Below are 23,838 nucleotides of genomic sequence, written 5' to 3' on the forward strand. Positions count from 1 at the left end.
CAGCCTAACATTTCTAAATGTTGAGCGAAGAGATGACTGAACTGCATTATGTAGAATAATGGTTAATGAATGTCTTTGCAAAGGTTCCTGGGGTACATACCCTATTACGAGAGGAAAGGCTGTGTCCTGGTATCTTCTTAACCATCTATTTTAATTTCACAGGCCTATCTTTCTAGTCACCATTAAATTACTACAGATTTGTGTCTTTAATATGTGACTGTTTCAGAGGCTTGGAAGTTATAACTCTAATGAAGGAACTGAAAACTTTGCATTTAGATCACTTTCCCATTGTGTCATATTTCTCTGTGACATGGACATACTGAAGTGTGGACAGCATATCCCTGTATGTAAAGCAGATAAGCCCAGACAACGCGTGTGTGCACAGGGAAGGTCTAGAATCACCAATTGTTGAGTGAGGTTATTTCTGATGAGGGCATGGGTTGAGGGTGGGAGGGGGTTGAAGACGACTCACATGTATTACTGTATACATTTTTCTAAGGTTTGAATTTTGATAAGAATGTATTCATGAGTTACTTTTGTAATACAGAAAAAAATTTTGTAACTTAGAAAAACTAATCACTTTTAGATCCATCTTCCTATGTACTGTGTACTTCTGGTTGAAGGAGAATGAACTGATCAGTGTTGCCCAGTTGTTTTTTATTTTGTGTGTGTGGGGATGTTGTTGTCTTTTAGCATTTTACATTTTCCTAAAGATACCTTGGGATAAAGGTATATGCTTTTCCAAACAGAAGCTGTTTCCAAAATGGTATCCAAATACTTAGCAATTCCTCAGCCTGAATAAGAAACCAGACTATGGCACTCTGTTCTCACCTGGGCTGTGGCACAGGGGCTAGTTCCTCCGTCAGGCAGGAACAGTGGTACTCATGTACCCTGGGGAAAGCTGAAAGCCTCCCTGTGAAGCACTTGGAAAGGACTCTATGCTTTAGAAGAAGCCAGCCTCTCGGCTGTGGCCTAAACGCTTCCTTTTAGTGTGATGGACCAGTAGACTGCTGCTGCCAACTATGGGATTCCTAGCCAGAGGCTCTGAAGGTCTGGAAACTTTATATTGAATAAATTTATAGGAGCAACACTTGAATAACTGTGGCCAATTGTGCATCTGCTTAAAGTGCCTCCCTGCTTATTCAGGTGCAGCTTACTTTTCCTCTTCAGCCATATGCTTGGATTTCTGAGCAAAACTTCCACTGACATTTCTCCAAAAATGCTCTCTGTGACAGAAATGAGAAAGGTAACAGCAAAAAAAAATTTTTTTGGTTTGTTTTTGGTTATTAGGTATATAAACTAACTAAGCAGGGGGTTATTCTAGAGCTGTAATGTTATGAGAGAAGCTATTTCCTTGTATGATTTTAAGAAAGCAGAAGCACAAAAGACATCTCAACAGTCAAGGCCTTATTAAATGGCAGTGCCGGAGCCTAGGAGAGATGTAGGAACCTTTGAGTCCCTTATTTAAATCTCATCAGAGCTTCTGTGTTTGGGGGAGATTGTATGTAATACTAAATATATTCATCTTTCAAACTGGGGCCTGCTGTCTACAGATCAATAGATATTTGGGAGGCAGTGAACCTCCTATATGCATATGTGCTCAACCTCGCCCGTGCTCCTCATGGCTGGAGTGTCCCTGCCTGTAGGGAATAGGTTTGACCTTGCCAGCTCGTCTTGCTTACCTCCTCATTTGGCTACTTTGGGGGTAGTTACACCTGCTGGAATAGAGCAGTGTTTCTCACTACTACAGCGACAAATAAGGCAGAAATAGCTAGGTAGTTTCTGAGAAATGCTAAAAAATATACGTGTAAATTTTTATAAATTCAATTCTTAAAGAAAAAATAAGGAATTTTAAACAATTTTTATTTAATAATTGTTATTAAAATTTAACAGCTTTAAATAACAACAATTAGTGTCAGATAATTGAAAAAGAGAATATAAATTACTGTAATTTGAATTAAGAAAAATGAGAACTTGCAGTTAGGTAAAATATTAAAAAGTAATATGCTCAAAATATATAATAATAAATTTGAAACTCTTACATGAATGATCTCTTACAAAACTGACCAAGAAACAAAAATTTGGAGGGGCCAAAAATGGATAGAAAGATCAGGATAACTACCGTAAGTTAACTACCTGGGTCTCATGTTACATAAATTGGTCCAAGAAAACATGCATTTATTGAGCAAAACTGACTTTGTGCTAGGCTTTCAGCATTCACTTTGGTTGTCTTGTCTGTACTGAACAGAACAGGAAAAGAATAGGAAACATGCAGAACTAACCTAGTCTAACTACAGTGGTGCTGTGGGATTATTTGATCGATGGCTTTACTGATTAAACCCACTGAATCTGGTCCCATAATGTCCTAACATTTTATTCCAGATTCTCTGGGATGTGTGATGAAGGATTAATTCCTAAGATTCAAATGTTTATCTCCTTTTGTGTTTATAGATAGAATAAAAATGTATCTAATTAAGGATATTAGGATTTGTCTAACTAGTTTTTAAATAAAAATAACTCCTTAAATCTTTACCTACTTGTTAGTTTCAAACACTTGCTCCATTTTGATATATCTTTAGGTCTCTTTTTGTATAGATGAGAAGCATCAAGGAGTCTTTTTATCAAGGTCACAAACAGCTAGAACCTAGTCTTGTCCCTGTAAGCCTTAGTTCTTTCCAGCCTTCCAGGCTGCAAAACCAGGACTTACCCACTACCGAGAAATTATGCTTAGTTGTTAATGGAAATCGGATTGGAGAAAAAGATGTTTAAGTAGAAAATAAAAAGTCAAAATGGGGAGATTGTTCTTTAGGAAATGTGAAGTACCAGACATATTTTTCAGATAGCCAACTCAGAGTCTTAAACTAATTCTACCATGAAGCCATATTTTAATAATGAAGAAAAATGAATTCAGCTATATAATATGATGGTGTCAAAAAGAGACCAACCTGGAGTTTGAGACCTTTTTCAAGAGTACATTTCTTATTGTGGGGCCAGGGGACTACCTGTGTCAAAGTCACCTGGGAAGCTTATGAAAACCACCATTCTCAGATCTCTGCTCCTCAGATGATCCTGAGGTGCACTAAGGTTGTGAGGGGCTGCCCCGAGGCATGCTGCCAACCTTGGTATGCCTTGGATGTGCCTAGTGCGTCCTGGGAAAAATAAAGCAGATGAAGATGGTGGTCCAGACGGCTGCTTTATGTGGTCTCTCTCTCCCTCCCCAGCCCCACTGTCACAGGAGGGTACCCTCCAGGAACCATTCCATTGTTGCCTGCTACTTACTGCCAATGCAGACCACGGGTTCCAGGCTGGCTCCATCCAGGGTTACTACTAAACCTCCCAGCATCAGTATCACTATCTTCATCTGTAAAATAGGGAAAACATTACTACCTACCTCAAAGTTATTAGGAAGATCACCATCTAAAGTTCTTAGAACATTGCCTGGCATTTAATAAACACTAAATAAATTATAGTTGCTACTATATGCATACTTTAAAAAAACTGATTCTTTTAGAAACATTTCTTCTGCTGACAAGTGAATTATCCAATTTTAACTAGTTCTTTGCCTAAAAAAGTTGTTGAATTGTCTGCTCCTTTCTTTTTGGTATTTACCATAATTTGAATATACAACTATAGCACATCAAACACTTCACGTACATTTATTTATTTAATGGTCAAGTCCCCACAACCCAAGGTAGGAACCAGGTCTTATTCACATAACACAGTAGCTACCAACGTGGCAGGAAAAATTAAGTGTTTCACTCTATTAATTAGTCTAACACTAAAATAAAAGTGTTTTTAATAGTTTAAAATATTTCTCAGCCTCAACTTGGGTGCTTAATAGGGTATATCTGTTTCATCAGAAGACATAATATTTGAAAATATTCTTTGATAATAATATATTGATTCACACTGTCAAAGTAATAAAATTGGATTATATAATTAGTTCTTAGGATGTTATAGTAGACTATGTTTACTGTTTTCACTGCATATTATGCATCCTATATTTCCTATGACAGTCAAAATTTAATTAGAATTTTAATAATCAAAATTCAGTATATATTTATAGAATAGCAAATCATAGTTACTTATTCTAATCTCTCTCACTTGGTCTAACTATGCTCACCGTGTCTGGAATATTAGTGGGTAAAATATTACAGGTTATTTACATCACTGTATTCCCCAAACTGGGAGAATGGATCTGGCTGCCATATTTTCATTTTGCAAAGGACTAATACCAATAAAGTTCATAGAATTTCAGCAGTAAATTTTTAAAATCATGTTTGATGAGTAAACTTGAGCTGATATTCAAAGAACAAATATTTATTGAGCACTAACAAGGTGCAGCATCTTTAAACCTTATGTAATATATAGTCCAAAGATGACTTTTGTATAGATTCTGGCCTCAAAGAGCTTTCTTTTTGTCCTTAATGGAAATACTGAGAGAATGCTGGAGAACTTGGGGGAGATGATTATAGGAGTTGATTATGTATATAAAAATCAAGGTCAACTGGGCTGGGAAGGCAACTAATCAGTAGCACTCAAAAGTCCTAAGCATGTGCATCACTCTTCCTGAGAGCCAAGCTGACACTGTGGTGTCTATCCCAGGTCCTCTCCTTTTTCTTCATTGGTCTGATGTCCATGATGATTCCCCTGTGCAGCGTCTTTGGGGCCCTCATTGCCGTCTGTCTCATCATGGGTCTCTTCGATGGATGCTTCATTTCCATCATGGCCCCCATTGCCTTTGAGTTAGTTGGTGCTCAGGATGTCTCCCAAGCAATTGGATTTCTGCTTGGATTCATATCTATACCCATGACTGTGGGCCCACCTGTTGCAGGTAAGTTAAATTAATTTATAACATTTTCTATTGTAGGTCCTAAGTCTCACTTATATGTAAAGTACATTACAGTTTATTGATTACTGGTCTCTTGCTTTTGTATGTGCTTTATTTATACATTTTTAATAAGACCCGCTATAGAGGGCATGTTGGAAAAATCTGCTGAAGAGGCTCTCTTATCCTTATTTATATCCAAAACACTCAGTAAAATATGTAGCAGTTAGCTTCTAGACTTTTAAGCTTTCAGAGTTCCTATATTACACTTAGTATGTGTTTTGGAGGAATGGGAATATGATTTCTTGTTTAGAAGAGGTAGAGATTCTGAAAGATTTCTAAATATGTATGCTTTGTGTAAAAGATCATATCCCCCTGAGAAATAGTGAAAAGTAACACTTAGTGGAAACAATCCAAATATCTGCCAGCAGATGAACGGATAAAATTGGTATGCCCATATGATGGAGTATTATTTAGCCATAAAAAAGAATGAAGTACTGTACTGATACCTGTTACCAAGCAGATGAACCTCAAATATTAAGCTAAGTGAAAGAAGCCAAATACAAAAGGTCACATATTATATGATTTCATTTATGTGAACTACCCAGAATAGGTAAATCCATAGGAGACAGAGAACAGATTGACGGCTGCCAGGGGATGGAGGGAAGGAGGATTAGGGAGTAACTGCATAATGTATGGAGTTTCCTTCTGGTGTGAGGAAAATATTTTGGAACTAGACAGAGGTAGCGGTTGTACAATATTATGAATATGCTAAATGCCACTGAAAGGTAGAAATCTTCTGAATATAAAGATGTCTCATGTTCAGAATTAACTGGGTACCAGTGTAAATTATTATGGTAAGAGTTGATAAAATTATTATAAAATTTAAATGTATGTACTATCATCTGTGGCTGGTACATGAGAGGCTCAGTGAAAGTTCAGTTCAATTCATTCTCATATTCAGAACCACACATATCAGCAACTTTGCCAGTTGGGAACCTAGTCATGAAATCACACAAGCAGGGCCACTACTGAGCAGACTAAATAAAACTGAAGTTCTAAAGATCACAGTCTCCTTGTAGGAGAACCGTCCAGTCCTTCCTCTCTCCCCAGGTAGCAGACTATTTACCCTGCTTTTACATCTTATATGCTTAGTTTGTTAGGGTTTCCAACTCCACAGCAGATTACAAGCAGCACTTTAGCAGAAATGGTGTTTGCTACTAGAGATGACTATAACAGACCAAGAATTAAGGAAGTAACAGGAAACTTCCAAAGCAGGCAGAAGAACACCAGGTGGTTCGGAGGGATCATAGTATTACAGCCAAACGTCGTAATTCAAATTCATAAGAATGAAAGGTTCAGTTATATGTGTAATATTCTGATTCAGAAGATATGAAAGGCATTTGTGTAGATATATTGTATATTTAAGGTTTCAATCCAGAATGACTGTACGCATTTTTTAATGTGCTGGTACTTACCTGGACACGTCCTCGGCTGTTTATTTAGCAGAGTCAGATGTTCAGCACAATGTGTTCCTGGGACATTTCAGATAATAGGTTGCATAGTAAAAGTTAAAAGTTACAAAAGTTTAAAACATCAAGATAACTTTTAAAATCTGGATTTTGTTAGAGAAATTAGAAATAAGGAGTGCTCAGTTTTCAGAAGAAGAGGACCTATTAGATTACCACATGTATTCTTATATTTTCCTCCCATGTGCTGACAAACCTTAGTATCTTTCTGAGATGTATTTAACGACCTAGCCTTTTCATCCTCTTAGATATATAATTTTTCATGGTTTTGGATTATGACTTTAAACAGTTTTATGTTATTTCATAAACAGGCCCAAGAAAGGTTTGAATTGTAGACATTCTGAGGTCAGTGTGTATGAGAGAAATTTCAGCTTGGTGGTCCGTCCACCTTCAGCTGAAGTAAGGACCTTCATCCCACATGTCAAAATACCCCAAATGGCCTCTAAGGAGTTTTGAGAAAGCTGAAGCTTCGTTGCAGATATTTTTTTCCATGTAATATCTTGGTAGGAAAACCCAGAGGACTATCACAGACCTGTAACAAGATTAAAGAAATTAGATCTTTTCCTGCCTTACAACAGAAAAGGTTTATATTTCAGACCCATTTCCTTAAAAATGTCTGATATCTGAGATGTTTGAATTAGTCCTGCTGAGATGAAGTTATTTGGCTGGCACCAGGCATCAGAGTGACCGAGACCCCGAAGAGCCATACTTGTTCTCTCTTGGTGACAGTTTCTTCCCTTCCCAGGGTTACTTCGTGACAAGCTGGGCTCCTATGATGTTGCATTCTACCTCGCTGGAATCCCTCCCCTTATTGGAGGTGCTGTCCTTTGTTTTATCCCATGGATCCACAGTAAGAAGCAAAGAGAGCTCGGTAAAAGCACTGAAGGAGAAAAGATGGAGAAAATGTTGGAGAACCAGAACTCTCTGCTGTCGAGCTCATCTGGAATCTTTAAGAAAGAATCTGACTCTGTTATTTAATGTCATATACCTCCACCAGACTGGACTTGCTTTCAGAAGTTTAAGCAAGTTTTCCTTTTATATAAATTGCAAATTTCTTATTTTTTTAATCACATCTTAGGAATAGCACAATAATCGGGAAATAGAACCCTTATTACTACAAGAACCATTTTCTGCCATTGAATAGCTGTCCGATATTTCCATGAGTCTGAGGGTGGAGACTCAGACTCCAGTTTTCATGTACAAGAAAACATGTCTGAAAGTCAGATATTGTGGCGATATGAAGCTCTCTCAGTAAAAAGCAACTCTGGAAACTGTGAATGCTGTTTAGCTTGTACAAATATTTAAAAATACCTCAAGCTATACGGAAAGGGTTGCAGTTTGGTTAGGACTGGAAATATTGTATGTTGTCTCATGTGGTGTTTTTCATTTTGGTATCTGTTTTAATTCTTCTGCTATTTGGGAGCTTCTTAACAGTATTAAGCGTGGATTCTAGATACTATCAGATCTACTAAACCTCAAGTCTATGTTAAAATTACTTCCCTGCTGTTAAGAAAGCTATGAAATTAAGTTATTCAGACTTGCTCCAGTGTCAAGGGACCTTCATGGAGCAGGTGCTAATGGTGTATTCAGAATCAATCTGTGAGATGAACAGGATCCTGTTCCTAAGGGCAGAGCAGTTCAGAAATCAGACTTTTCTTCCATTTATATTTTTTCCCTTCGGATTTGCAGTGTGTTTCACTCAAGCAGCCAGAAACACCCCAAATTTCTGAATTTGTTTAAATTGTAACAATGAAGTAAAATAGAATGATTGAAAGGTAATTCTGGCATTTTTAACTTAGAATTTTTCTGACTTCTGAATTTGCTGCACAAGGACCAGACATTTAAACAAAGTCTTACTGAGTATGTTACCGATTTGCCGTTTCAGGCACAAATGGGAAAAAACATCTTTGTGAAGAAAATACATATTTCTGATAGGAAGAATTGCTCAAATTGGTTAAAGAAATTAATGGTTCTTGAAAGGCTAAAAGCATTTACAAAGAGAAACAACTCCTACATTTCCAAAAGTTCCTGGAAAAAATTTGCATTCGTGTGTATTTATCCTAGTGTGTTCCTCATTAATATTCCCTGTATTTTTTCTATTGTAAGAAAGCTATTAGAGTTTTAAAGACTTAAAGCTGAAGTCATGCTATGACCCATACTCATCTTTAAAATATAGGAACACTTCTCTCACCCTTGAAATTATTTTAGTACATTTTTTAAATTTAGGTCTTTAAAAGTTAATAATATGCAAAGCATATTTAAATCCTAAATAGAGATGTATATTATATATTCCTCAAATGTAGCTTGTTCACCTGGGGAGAATACTGTCTTTTTCTAAAGCACCTCCAGATCTGGATCTATTTCTAAATTCTCTGTACTGAGAGAAACAGTCTATTATCTCCCTACTTTTCTTTTCAGCTTCTATCATTTCTGAAAGGCAAAGTCCCTCCATTCCTGTCTCTTGCTGAGGATGGAGATGCTTAGAAAGCATATGGGTTTGCAGTCGTTGATGGAGGAGGAGAAGGGAAGTGAGGCTGTTAATTAAACAGAAAACCCAATAATTTTTCCTTTCACTATCAGCTTTCTCATCTGCAACCTTGAAGGTTCAACGTGTAAAAATGCTAAGTGTGGAATTTACTTTTAATAGGATTTTAAATAATTTTGATCCTTGAAGACATTCAGCAACTTACTATGCCATACACACAGCCATAACTTAATACTTCCACCAATACTTCCGTATTTCATATTCAGGGGACTTAGATAATTTGTGTTTTGGAAGGTTCTGTTACATTAAAAAAAAAAATACATTTTGACCATCCTGCCCTTTCATGTTCTTATTTTAAGCCTGAACAAAATGACTTAAATAGCAATGTAATACATTATTAGGTTCTTCATTTATTCATGCCCAGTTATATAAAATATTTTTTCCTTGTTATCAGTGCCTTTGAGATCAGCAAAAACATACACAACTAAGAACAGTCATCAGAAATTATAAAATGCTTATTTTTTTTTTTTACAGTTTCAGCACAGACTGCTGACTCCCCTGCAATTTTATAGAAGTAGATCTAAAATAGAAAATTTATTCTGTAAAGACCTAGAATGTTTTTATTTTCAAAATTTGGCTAATTTTAGGAAAAGGGAAAAAAAGTACTAATCTGAAATTCAAAGATTTGATCTCGCTTGGTATTTTCCATAATAAAAGATCAACATGACAAGTATTAATAATAAAACTTAGATCTCAGAATATTGTGTTTGTGTATAATATTATATGTAGTTTTCAGTCTGATGGAATGAATCAAACAGGATCTATAACACTGAAAAAGCTCTACTATAATAGACTGATGGAGGGTGCTGTGCTGATATAAAGTTAAAAAGCATAAAAGGTAAGATGCTAAACTCCATACAGTGCATATTTAGTAATATGCTGTTTGGTACAAAAAGTTCTAAAAGTCTAAAATATACAAACTAAGAACTAATCACAAAGATTTTAGACCAAGAAATATTTAATCTTTCAAAGTAAATCCTTTCTAATTTCTGAACAGAGTATTACTATTGCAGTAAAGTGACCTGATGGGCCTACATTTTTTTGTTTGTTTTTTGTTCAATCCAAGACACTTTTCTGAGAGGAAAAGAATAGAGACAGAATTTGCTTTCTCATTTCATCATCCTAATTCTAATAGGACTCAGCAAATTCTCAAATTTAAAAGGTTCTGGCATTTGAGGCCAACAATAACATAAGAAGGGGAGTAATTATTTCTCTTTACAGATCTGATACTTTGCAACAGATGCCCAAGGATCTTCAGAAACATTTTGGTTAAGTTTTATGGCATTGGATATTGTTGGGATGCATCCATTTCAGCCACCCAGATTACTGATACTGTATTCAAAATTTATAAGGCTCTTTGATCACAGTTGCAATGCTTCATCTATAGCCCTACTATAAGACTTGTAATTTCCACTGAAAATTGCATAGTGCTTGCATTAAGCTTCAATTTATTTATAAATAGAAATAAGACTTCATTTGCATTTCATGATTCATATATTATCTGTTTATACATGTTTGCAGACGATCCCATGGGCTCTGCCCAAGTATGGAAAACCTTTAACGCTATTAGCTTCAACTTTACATGCTTTTAAAGTAAATGAATGCTCACTTGTAAGGTAAACATATGTTTACTTCTGGTAATTCTAATCCTTTTAACTGTACTTAAGAACATTTTAATTTGTGCCATTGTTATTTGTAAACTGTCCCATATCCAGATGACTCTTCATGTTAAATCAATAGGAGACTGAATAGAAAATGTGGTGTAAGATTAGGGATAGGCAACCTAAGGCAAGGGTGGCTGTGAGGAGTTCCTGGTGGTGCACTTCCATGCCCTTTCATATGCCTCTTTTTTCCTTACTCTTTATATATTCTCTTTATCATTCTTTTTTCCTTGCCTTCCCCCCATCCTTCAAAAACCTGCTGAAGAGTCACTGACATCCTTGCTTAGTGCTCCTGGTTGCTTAGCTGCACTACTTACTTGTCCCTATGGTTTCAGAGGATGGAACCACATCCAATTTTGTGTAACCTGGAAAATGGCTTGCTCGCAGCTTTCAACTTAAGAGTTCTAATGGTACACTGAAATTTTTTTTTTAATTGTGTGATTAAAATTGGGGGGTAATCATATAATTGTCACCTTTTGGGCTAATGTATAAAACTTTATTTAAATGTTTAAGGTAAATGCTTTGAGAGAAAAGACTGCCAAGTTCTTAGCATAAATATTTTCAGAGAGCATGCTTTTTAACTTTGATTTTCATATTGCATTAAAGTTTTATACAATCTGAGTCCTGAGAGCACATCATGGAGGATGCCTTGGACTGTAGCGGGCCTCTGGGTACAGTTCCTAATGAACCTGCCTTAGACTTAGGCTGGGTTATACTTTATGGTGAATGGTATTAAGAGTAAATTCCCAGAATCAAGAGATACAAGTGGAAAGTATAAGCTAATTAGCTCCAATTAAAAAATATGTAAATAATTTAAATAAGTGTTTAAAATTCTTCGTGAAATTTATAACTATGAAAACTTCATTGTTGCTGGAATACACATTAAGGAGCAAAGAATAACAAGGTGGAGAACAGCAACACACAGCTCCTGGACTTACTGTGATATGACAGCCACAGCCATGTTTATCACTTTGTTGGCAGAGACGAATGCTTTGTTTTGTAAATACACTGCAAGTGATAGGTTTCAATTTCCAAGAATAGCTAAATGTGAAATCTGCACATAATTTAGAATCATAATTATTGAACTACCATAAATAAGTAGTTTTACACAATGACTCCTTCTGAGACAATAAAGACCCATGAAACAATTCATTGCCACATCTCTGAACTACTCAAACCTTGAAACCTGGGGCATAGTAGTTTATTTAGCTTGTCCTTTTAAAAATTATTACTTTTTAGAAAGCAAACATTAATCATCTTGGTCTCTATACAAAGAAATCCCCCATGGTACTACTTTTTTGACAGATATAAAATAATATAGGAAGCTACCTCATTTATGAAACAAGATTTCAATTTTTTATTAGTACGTTGGAAAGACATTGGGAATGAAATAAAACCTCTGTAAGTACTCGATCATGACGCTTACTTGACCACGACAGTCTATCTACCTCAGCTTTCGGTGTCCAGCTAAAAGCCCAGCTTAATCAATTGTTGCTTAATCAGAAGGCAGCTAATGGTGATTAAAAGGCAAGGGAGTGCAAATTGTTGAGGGGGTTGAAATATCAGTAAAATTTCTTAAGAGCTTTGTTCTGATAAATGGATTTAAAAGGAACAGAAATGGATTAGACTGTATGCTTGTGCCTTAACCTTACAGCTTACATGTTAAACTCCTGTAAGAGGCACCCCCTTTCTAGTGGGACAGGGACTGTGGCAATGAATTTTTGTCTCGCTGTAGTTTTTGAAAATGCTATCTTTGAATGTGGCAATTGTGTAAGAGTTAATCCACAAATTCTCAGTCTAATTAAAGATGTCTGTAGCCTTTTCAGAATGGGTGCTGTGAAGAGTATTTTAGAGTTGAATGGCACTAAGCATGTATGTGATAGAACTATCAATATAAAATAACATTTCAGAAGTCAAATTGGGTCTGTGATACTATTTTGGCATCTCTGATAATACTTTTATTCTTTACCAGATAATACATTTCAGTATGTCAGTTATTAGAAGAGTCCATTTGCTAAATGTGTGTATAAACACATAAACCATTTCTACTGTGATCATCCCTAAATGTAATCTTCCATAGTATGTTCTAATATGCTGGAAAGTAATAGGTCAACATATCTCATAACTCAGCCTATATTGGAATATTTCAGGGACCCAGGGTTTGTTTTGAGACTGCTGTATTTTGACCCTGGACTATGAACAGACTGTATTTGGTGCCTTTTTTTTTCCTACCAGAGAAAGACTGGTGCTAAATTTCATGCTCCTTTCAAAATTATTTTTTCTTTTTAAACATATGTAACACAATAGGAAACATGCAGATCTAGCAGTATTATACATGTTGCATTTTGTATATACATCTGAGGAAAAAACCTATAAAGCAATTATTGAGTTCAAATATCTACTTACTGTTATGTAATTTTTGTTAACACATAAGACGTTACAGTATGAAACCCCCCCAAAAAATCACCAAATGAAAACTTAATGACAAGCATAGCCCCTCAAGGTAATGACTTTAAAGAAAAAGTCCCTGGTCAATGTTTCTTGCACGAAGATAGCTATTCAAAGTATTCTGTAACTCTGAGGGTATATGACAAAAATGTCATGTATATTTTATTATATATATATTTATATATCTATACACAAAATAGCTTTTCTATTGAGCTTAAGTAGATATTTTAAGTTATTTTTCAGCCTAAGATTGGAGTTTCTGGAGTCTTAATCTTAAAACTTGGGTAATAAGTTACATTTTAAAAAACTGACACAAAGTGTATAACTTCGTTTTTCAGATTTAACATAAAGACTCAAAATTAGTAAGGACTACATCTGGGTCAGTGTCAGCGATTCTCAGACTTATGATTATCAAGGGCTAACAGCATCATGGTTGTGGCTGATTGTGTGACACTCACCTAAAACTTTCTCCAAAATTCCATGCCAGTCTCTGAGTCCTAATGTATGTGTAAGTAGGATTCAGAGGAAGTGGGACCATAAGTTTTTAACTTTGTTGTCTTTGTAGACTTTGCCTTAATTCTATTTTAAGAAGATTTTATAAACAGAAATTAGGAAAATAAAACACATTATCATCTTCCTAATTAGGAAAACCATACATTTAGAATCTACTAAAGTACAGTGGATTCTCTGTTAACTAATTAACTCCATTCTACTGTTAACATGGGTTGTATATGGAAGGAAGAATGGGGGCTTGTTAATCAGAAGTTAGATTAAATATCCCTTTAGTAATACTTCTCATGTAACTGTTAAAATATTGTGGTTTGAGAAATGTCAGATTGTAAAGACACTGCACAATGCTTGATACATTTGCATTTTGTTCTCCTATCAGTTTATTTTAGCCTGAAAGTTATAGCTACAACTGAACCATGCAGTATAATTGAGAGCTTGGATATTTTAAGTGTCTCCTAGTACAATAAGACATTTTTCATGTCAACTTGCTTTATTTTAATGTTTATCTGAAAAGTAATTTTTAAGTTATTTTGCATGTTTTCAAAGTTAGAAAAACATGTATCTTTGACATCAAAACCAAATTATTCCAGGTGCACACTGCACACTGCAGTGTGACTCTGCTTCTCTACCTACCTACATGGATGCCACTTTGGCACAGTAGTTGTTTAAATATGTATCACTATATGAAATGATTATGCTGGGTTTGATCATTATTTTAGTACTTGCCTTCTTAAAAATTTTATGTTTCTTTTTAAAGAGTATAATTTATAAATGATTTTTTTATAATGTGCAATTTAATATAGATAACCAAAAGCTTTTTAATGAAAAGAGCTTTGTAATCATTTGGAGGATAAGATCATTTTACTGTGGAAAAATGTGATATTCTCAGTAAATACAATTAAACAATTCTAGCAAATTTCTATAAAGATTTGTGATTATGTTTATGGATTCCCTGGGGAGATGGGGAGAAGGAAAAAGTACTAAAAGGAAGGAAACAGTCTGTGTTGAGTAAAGGAGAACTAAGCCATGCACTTTAAAGCTTCATATATGTATTTCAAGTGTTTGGGGGTGGTATTTCTCTGGGGCAAAGAAGAGGAATGGAAATGATTCAATAGCATTGATAGTTCAAAAGCTTTCTATTTGACATTCCTTTTTTTGGTAGTTGACTTACATGATTGCTTCTTTCACTTACACTTATTACACTTATTAAATTCAGCTGGTTCTAAGTGACCTCCTCCTAATGGACAAGTTCAGGGGATGATCAAGACCCAGGCTGGAATTATAAAAAACAATCCCTGCTCTTGTGGATTATCCACTTGGAGAAAAACCGACTGTGCAGTCAGGATGTTTATTATTTGATGAGACCTAACTACAAAGCAAATCATTACTGATGTTTAATGGTGCTAAAGAGGTTTTATACATTAAACTCAAGAACATGAAATTTGTGATATGTCATTTAATCCATGCCTATAAAGCCATTGGAGGGCTTTTGAAGGAAATGGGAGAGAATGGATATGACAAATTGTTACTGATACTAAACAGGATAAAGTTCACTCTCTTGAAAATAATTTTTAAAGAAAAAAAAACTATAGTGCATACACAACCACTTTCTAGAGGTACATACAACCCAATCAAATAATTATCATAGTATCAGACTTTTAGGATGTAAAGTTCTCTTCTCATAGTCTCCTACAGATGAACCTAAAACCTTAAATTCAAGAGTTCTTTTTAAAAATCAACTCAAGAGTCACCAGTGTTTTCTTGAACCCCCAGGAATAGGAAGCTCACTACCCCCACACAGTGATCACCAACAGAGATGGGACTTCTGTCTCCCATGCTCACCCCATCCAGCTCTACCTCAGTCCTGTCCTTGTCTCAGTCACCTGTGGACCCCCCCTGAAAGAACTCATGCTTTCTTTCCTGTGGGATCTTATAGGCATTGCTCCAAAATCTTTGAGGACTGAAGTCGCTATGGAAAAAAACCGAGGCCAACATTTGGACTCCCTCTGCTACATCACACCAAGGAAGCTCTAGTATCTCAACCTCACTAACTGCACACCACCACTGAATCCCAGTTTTACTCAGCCAACCAAGTAAATGTTAGAGCCAGCTCCAGGTGCGTGATCTAACACTCTGAATCCACAATATCCAGTAAAGTGTACCCATATCAATGAATTCAGCTGGATCTAACGTTATATTCTGCTCTCCTTGCTCTAATACCCTTTGTACCTACTCCCACACATTCACCAGGTTTCTGCTAATATACATTAATAAATTATTGCAATTCTTTTGGTGTGCAAGCTATTTCCTCCTTGATTACAGTATGTACCTGTCCCCTTGAATCATGTTGAGATTTGATTCTTGTTATGGGGCTGGTGGCAATTGGGAATGGTTGTCATGGTCCTCAAGGAGAATGGCATCTGCCCCAGGAGACATTGTCACAGTTTTTAAACAAAGACTAATCTCTTCAGATACTAGAGAGCAAGCAAGTTTCATTGGTAAAGGAGACTTGCCACCTAGCAATGATCATCCTTCATCACCGTATGCCTATAAATTTTAAAAGCTTTGACGTTTAAGAACAAAGGTAGTATCTCTGAATTACTTACCACATATTAACTTTTGTTATGAAGCATCTTGGAAAAGAGTACCTTTATCCAGAATCCTTACAGCAACAACTGTAGAAAATGTCACTCTCTTCTGTTGCCCCTGGCCATCTTATTTGCCAAGAATATTATTTGCCAAGTTTTGAGGCAGACATTTTACATGAGTAGTTTTCAAAGTCTTATTGCACCCCAGGGGGCACTTTGGAAATTTGTGAGGGTGTCATAGTAAGTGAGAGTAGCTCCTGGCATTTAGTGGGCTAGACATCCTACAGTGTGTGACATAGTCCCGCACACTGTCCAACTTTTAAATGTCCTGCTAAACATCCACTGAGTGCAAAAAACTTGTTTTAAATTATCAGCCTAGACTCTCTCTTGTACATATAAACATAAAATTTTTTTGCATAGTTCCAATAAACACCAAATTTTCCAAGAATGTAAACTATCATGTAACTTGAGGGAAGACTGCATTTTACTCTAGTCAGAACTTTACAAAGAGCAGGTCTCCATTCTGGAAAATCACCAAAGACAATGCCACTCATGGTATTGAGTAGTTGATGCTCACCTACTACAAGTCTGTATTTATAATGTGGCATTCACCGTGATTTGATCTATATGAATATACTTATTTAGTCCTTATTTCATTAATTATAGAGAAAAGTATCAATACTCAGTTGAATATTTCAAATTGGGTTTTATATCTTTGCCCACAAATCAAGTTACCATATGTCCATTTTGTTAATACATTTTTCTCTAATGAAGCAATGAAATCATCAAGATTGAGTGACCACTTTACGAAGCACATCATGAAAAGTTGGCAGAGATAATAGCATTCCTAAGATAAAGCATTCTAAAATGTTTGAAAACTTATTATTTACTGGAATGTTTAAAAAATTTTTCCTAATCAGAAAGATGGTTTTATTGTTTCTTTAAGAATAGCACAAATGATTGTGAAACGTGGTAAACTTCAAGACACTGGTTTTTGGCAATGATTTCATGGATATGATATCAAAAGCACAGGCAACAAGAACAAAAATAAATGGAAGGGGGTGTTGAGCCAAGATGGCGGAGCAGAGAGACTCACAGCTCGCCCTCTCCCACAAATACACCAAGATTTACATCTACAAACCCACTGAATCACACAGAACACCTACTCAACTTTGGCAGACTGTCTCTCACTTTGAAATACAGGAGGATTCTCACAAAATCTGCTAAACAACAAGTTTATACTGTATAGCACTGGGAACTATATTTAATATCTTGTAGTAACTTATGGTGAAAAAGAATACGAAAACGAATATATGTATGTTCATGTATGACTGAAGCATTGTGCTGTACACCAGAAACTGACACACTGTAAACTGACTATACTTCAATAAAAAAAATATATATACCAAACAAAAACCCCAAGTGGAACTACATCAAACTAAAAAGCTTCCACACAGGAAAGGAAATAATTAACAAAATGAAAAGGTAATCCATGGAATGGGAGAAAATATTTGCAAACCATATATATGATAAGGGTTTAACCTCCAAAATATATAAGGAATTCCTACAACTTAACAGTGAAAAAAAATGAATACCACACTTTAACAATGGTCTAAGGACTTGAATAAACATTTCTCCAAAGATGACATAAAAATGGCCAACATGTATATAAAAAACTGCCTAACTCACTAGTTACTATAATACTGTTCTTTCCCCTCAATTCATCTTCTATCCTCATCACCTTTTGCATATAGACTCCAAGGTGTACATACACACACACACACACACACACACATGCACTAGAGGTTGTTTATCTCTAAATGCAGTAGTATTTAAGATAGTTTTTTTTTTTTGATCAAGTCAAAATATCCAGAGAATTGTTTTATTTACAATAATGAACTACATTGATGAAGCCAAGTTCTTGGAGAATCTGTTCGTTTTCTCCACCCTGACATACCTGTCTTGGTATGTCACTACCGATTTCATTAAGATGTCCCACCTCTCTTTTATTTACAAATAAATCTTGTTGGTTATTATATAAACTAACACTTGTTTCATTCTAGTGTCTGTCTGTACTTCTATTCCTTCATGTCCTGTGCTTCTTTTACGAAATGACTTCTTAAGTCTTTAAAATCAAACTTTTTGTTATGCACAGGTGAAAACATCTGATTATTTTGTCTTCCAGTGAAGGGACCAAAGTAATCACATTGTGAAATACATATTACTTTACCATTGATCGCTTTTAAAATTTTCTCCTGTATATAACAATGAGGTTATTATGTAGTCATTTTCTAAAATGATGTCCAGAGGTAGATTATGTTATTGTTAATTTTATTTCAGATTAGTAAAGGAGATACAAAGGAATACTGGTTATACAAGGGAGCATGTGATATCACAGGGTTGAGAATCACTGTTTTACGTCACCACCAACAGTACTTTCATTTCGAGTACCTTCTCTGTACTAGGCATTATACTAGGTGTTTTATATATGCTATCTCGTTTCATTGTCACCAATAACCCAGTTTACAGATCAGGAACATGGGGCTTAAAGAAGTTAAGTAAATTGCCCAAACTAATAAGTGAGGGAACTGAGATTTCAATCTAATTTGCATGACACCGAAGATGTTTTTCCTACTAAATGAAATGCTTTCCTCTGAGAAAAAATAAAATTGCTTTGAAAATAACATCACACTAATGCACACTACTTACTTTCTGTAAGAAAAATTGTCTTTTACTTCCTTCTTTTAAAATACATGCAGCCTACATACAAAAGGAACACCAAACTTGCATTCAAATGTATTAGTCCCAATGTTAGGGAGATTCTGGAATTGAATGTCCTGAGTACATGGTCATTATTAATGTGGTAATATATACCCAACATTCTAATTTTTACTATGTATTTTTACTGTGATTTTACTATGATTTATGTAACAAGAATAAAATTGGTAAAGGACAGACCCAAACAACTTCCCAAATGAACCTGAAGTTTGCCTGCTCTAGTATTTTGTTAGCCTGGTTGTTGGAAATTAATAGTTTACAAAGTAAATCTACTTCTAAAACAGCACTTTTTTTTTTGTACCACAATTTATTTTTACATTTTCTTATTTTTTTATTGTGGTAAAATATACATAACATAAAATTTACCATTTTAACCATATTTTAAGTGTACAATTCAGTGACATTAAATACATTTACAATATTGTAGAACCATCGCCACTTTATTTTTATTATCTTATCATTTTTACATTTTATATATTTGCACTGTTTTAGATTTTTTTATTGAAAAGAATGCTGCTTTGACCATTTTAATATAGTTTTTTTTCTACAATTCTGGTAATTTTCTTCACTTGATCTGAGCCAAAAGGCCAAAAAATGATTTGATAATTTTCTTAAGCTTTAGTTCCTAGAGTGGAATTACTAAGGCAAGATGAATGAATACTTTTTTTTAATGCATATGTGAGTTGAGGCTTTCAATCTAAGTAAGGGATACACAGACATGATGCAAATGTGTGCATTCTCGTCTCAGGATGTGACCAGATATGGCCTGTGGACTTAGGTTTGCTCACCCCTGTCTAATCTAGTGTTTGACTTCCAGCCTGATCCTATTCACCGGGAAGGGGGTCTAGGTCTAGGCAGTACTACATACAGAGCAGAGCACTGTGTTTATAAATTACCATCTTGTGGGGCTGCTCTTATCAGTCAGTTTTCTGGGAGATGCCCAGTTCTGGATGAACTAATAATTGAGTTCCTAACCTTGGAAAGCTGAGCTCTGAAGAGACTTGACCTTGGGGGTCTAGCCTGAGTAGCTGATCCATTTCACTTATTCATTCATTATTCTCTCTGTTTCTCTCTTCCTATTTTCACCATCTCTAAATGGCAGCACCAATATACATTAAAATTTTTTTAAATAGGTTAATAATATGACTAACAAAACAGGGCATTTTTTTAGGTTTAATAATCACAGTCTGCATTTTAAATATTTGAGTATAAAGGAGAAAATATGCAGTTATAGCAATTAAGTCAGCTATTATCATGAAAAGTTGTTTCCTGCATTAAAAACACAAAACAATATTGTGAAAGATTATATTTGAGTCAGCTCAGGCTGCCATAACAAAATGCCTTAGAATGGGTGGCTTAAACAACAGGAATTTATTTTTCACAGTCCCAGAGGCTGGGAAGTCCAAGATCAAGGTGCTGACTGATTCAGTTCCCTGGTGAAGGCTCTCTTCCTGTGCAGATGGTTGCCCTCTCTCTGTGACCTCACATGGCAGAAAGAGAGTGAGTGTGCTCTGAGCACTCTTCCTCTTCTTAACAGAGCACTAATCCCATCATGGGGACTCCACCCTCAAGACCTCATCTAAACCTAATTCCCTCCCAAAGGGCCTACCTCCAAGTACCATCACACTGGGGGTGGGATGTCAACAAGTAAATTTTGGGGGAAACAATTCAGTCCACAGCAGATTATTTTTACATCTTTATGAAATTATCATCAAAGAAGCTAGGAAACAGTTGATGATAATCAGGGAGATCTAATAAACCATTACTGAGCAATTCTTTAGATTATACAATTAATGTTACCTAACTGTGAAGGAACACAGTAATACAATAAACTATTTGTGTTAATTGACATTACATAAACCAGATATGTTTGGCTTGATGAGCATGCCATTTTGGCATGTTAAGTCCACATCCTTGCCTTAACTCCTCATTCTTGTGGTTTCTCAACCCCCTTATTTTAGCTTATTGTTTCAGCTCCTATTCTTTATCAGGCCCCTCTGCTTAATGATTCAGTATGACCCATTCTCACGGATTCTGACTCCTTCAGCTCCCTTTACTAGACTGTCAATAAGTCTACCCACTGAGACAAGAGATAAGACTCATTTGTCTCAAGCTAATGGACAATTGAGCTGACCCTTGCCCAGATTCCTCATCAAGGGCTGGGCTGGGTGAACACTTTCTACAGTACATAATTTCTCTCTTTGAAGAGGCCTGAAAGCTAGCTCTAAGTTCTCGGGGCCATATTTTTCACATCATTTTGTAGGGTAGTTTAGATAGAAATGAGCATTGGGCAGGGGGAGAGGAAGGAGAAAGGAACAATCCAGAACACAAGGAACCTGAGCTGTCAATCAACCAGAGCGCAGGGAACCTGAGTTGTCAATCAATCAATCAATCATGAAACCAGGGTCTAAAAACAGGAAATACGAGGAAATGGAGCCATTTTTCCTCTCTTGGATTAGCCCGTTTCCAATTCTCGGGAGGGTACTATCTTTCACTAATTTTTTTTTTTTTTACTTCACTAATAAAAATCTTGCTTATGTCACGCTTTCTGTCTCTCGTCAAAAATTCTTTTTTTCGGGTGATTAAGAACTGAGGTAATTCTTATTTCCCTTTTCCCGGTAACAATTTGAGACTTCATTATATCAGGGTTAGTACCAAGTAAGCACACTCAAAAATCTCCATTAGTCCCTTACTCTTGGTCACTCAAAATAAAGCTACAATTGAAGTAAAAATGATTTATGTTGAATACAAGTCCCCTAATTCTCCCCATCTTCCAACCAGATTGTTATGTCCTCTTATACAGAAATTCTGGCACTGCCATGGAACATGTACATACAGAAGAAAACAGACAAAAAAGAAAGGTCATGGGAATTGTTGCCTCTATACCCACCCTTCTATTCTCACCAAGCCACTGGTACAAGCATAATTATCTCTTTGCTGAACTATGTGATAAAACTACTTAAGTCATTTCCCATTCTCAAGTTTCTTCCTGCTCCCATTCAACTGGCCAGTACTGCCTGTTCATGTTCTCAATCCTCTGCTTTCATCATGATACTCTTACCACTCAAAAACCTGCAATACCTGTAACGGCTTCCAGAATTCAAAAGATGAAGTTCTCAGTTTTGACTTGTTTGGAAAGTGAAGGTGAGGAAAGTTACATAATTATTCAAGAACATGTGTGTGATTCTACAAATCCAGTGCATTCTCCACAGGAGATTACAGTTGATCACATGCCTTCTTGAATTTTGTTTACTTGGCCTCTAAAACCAAACTCCTGATTTTCCTCTTATCTTAGTCCCCTTTGCAAGATATTCCTCAACTTTCCCATCTTGACATGTGGGATGCCCTCAGGGTTTAGTCCTTGGCCCTCTTCTTTCTATACTCACAATTTAGGTGATCTCCCCCAGTTACACAGTATTAAATACTATCTATGCATTGATAACTCTCCCAGTTTATATCCACTGTTCTGATCCTTCCACTGAAATGAAAATCCAGTTATCTACTTGATGCCTTCATTTAATTATCTAATAAGTATCATACTATTAACACATTCAACCTGAATTCTTAATTTTCTTCCACTTCCTAGGAGAAGTGACGCTCCTCCCAAAATCTTTTCCACCTGAATAAATAGGACCACTATTTACCAGTTGCTAAGGTGACAAAGAGTCTCCCTCCAAACTTTGACAAAACTTTAGTCAAGATATTCTGAATCCTCATCCCAAGAAGGTGTCAACTTTTGGACTACCATGTGCATTTCTGCATCACCCAATTTTAGGAAGAATCCTGCTAAATTGGTTTAGCTAGACTCCCCTCTTAACCTTATATTTCATCTTAAAAATTTTCTATTCACTGACTACTCCCCACCCCAACTGGGCTCCTTGGCTATAAATCCCTGCTTTTCCTTGTTGTATTCAGAATTGAGCCCAGTTCTATATGGAGGTCTCTTTTCCTCTATTATAACAGTTCCTGAGTAAACTCTGTTTTTCTAGCCTTAACTACTGTTCAGCTCTGGTTTTCTCTGACATAGGTTAAAATCCTTGAAGTCATTTTTTTTTTAACATTTTTTATTGATTTATAATCATTTTACAATGTTGTGTCAAATTCCAGTGTTCAGCACAATTTTTCAGTCATTCATGGACATATACACACTCATTGTCACATTTTTTTCTCTGTGAATTATCATAACATTTTGTGTATATTTCCCTGTGCTATACAGTGTAATCTTATTTATCTATTCTACAATTTTGAAATCCCAGTCTATCCCTTCCCACCCGAAGTCATTTTTTAAATATTGTTTCTCTCATACACCCAGTTCATTAGCAAATACTATTGTTTTTATCTTCAATATATTTCCCAAATCTGACCTAATCAAATCACCTCCTAATTAGATCTCTGTTCTCTCGACTCTCCATCCTGTCCCTCTCTGGTGTGTTCTTCTAACAGAGCCAGAAAGTCCTTAACACAGCTGTACACAGTTAGACACCTTCCTTGATCTCTGTCCTCATTTTCTACCAACCTTCCCTTCATTTATGCTGCTCTGGCCTTTATTATTTCTTCCCCACACCGGCTCTCTTGCCATCGGATCACAGCACCTGCTGATCTCTCTGGAATGCTCTCCCTGCCTGGCGGTTCCCCCTCTTCAACTAGGGTTCTGTACAAATGTCACTCTAACACTACCTTAACATAAAATAACCCCTGCTGTCATTCTTCTCTTTTTCTGCTTTATTTTTCTTTAGAGTATTTATCACAATTTGACATACTATTACAAATGTATTTGTTCACTGTCTAGCTTGTCCATGAGGGCAGGAATTTTTGTCTGTTTTTTTACTGTTAGAACAATGCCTGGCACATGCTCAGTATTTAACAGCTATTTAATGACTAAATAAGTGAACAGGCGAGCTTCTAAGTAGTTTGCTTAGAAATTTAAAAAGAAACACTGTGACTGGGATTT

At 35.8% G+C, this 23,838-nt stretch overlaps 1 protein-coding gene across 1 annotated transcript in view; it reads left to right on the forward strand.

Annotated features, from left to right (window-relative positions):
- SLC16A10 (solute carrier family 16 member 10) overlaps positions 1–14,441 on the forward strand; it is a 104,138-nt gene extending 89,697 nt beyond the window's left edge. Inside the window, exons 5-6 of the mRNA XM_032484706.1 lie at positions 4,606–4,834; positions 7,103–14,441. Of these exons, the coding sequence (XP_032340597.1) occupies positions 4,606–4,834; positions 7,103–7,335 (462 nt within the window). The 3' untranslated portion in view covers positions 7,336–14,441. The remainder of the gene's footprint in view (positions 1–4,605; positions 4,835–7,102) is intronic.
- The last annotated feature ends 9,397 nt before the right edge of the window (positions 14,442–23,838 follow it).

This window comes from Camelus ferus, chromosome 8 (genome assembly GCF_009834535.1).
Source record: "Camelus ferus isolate YT-003-E chromosome 8, BCGSAC_Cfer_1.0, whole genome shotgun sequence".
NCBI lineage: Eukaryota > Metazoa > Chordata > Mammalia > Artiodactyla > Camelidae > Camelus > Camelus ferus.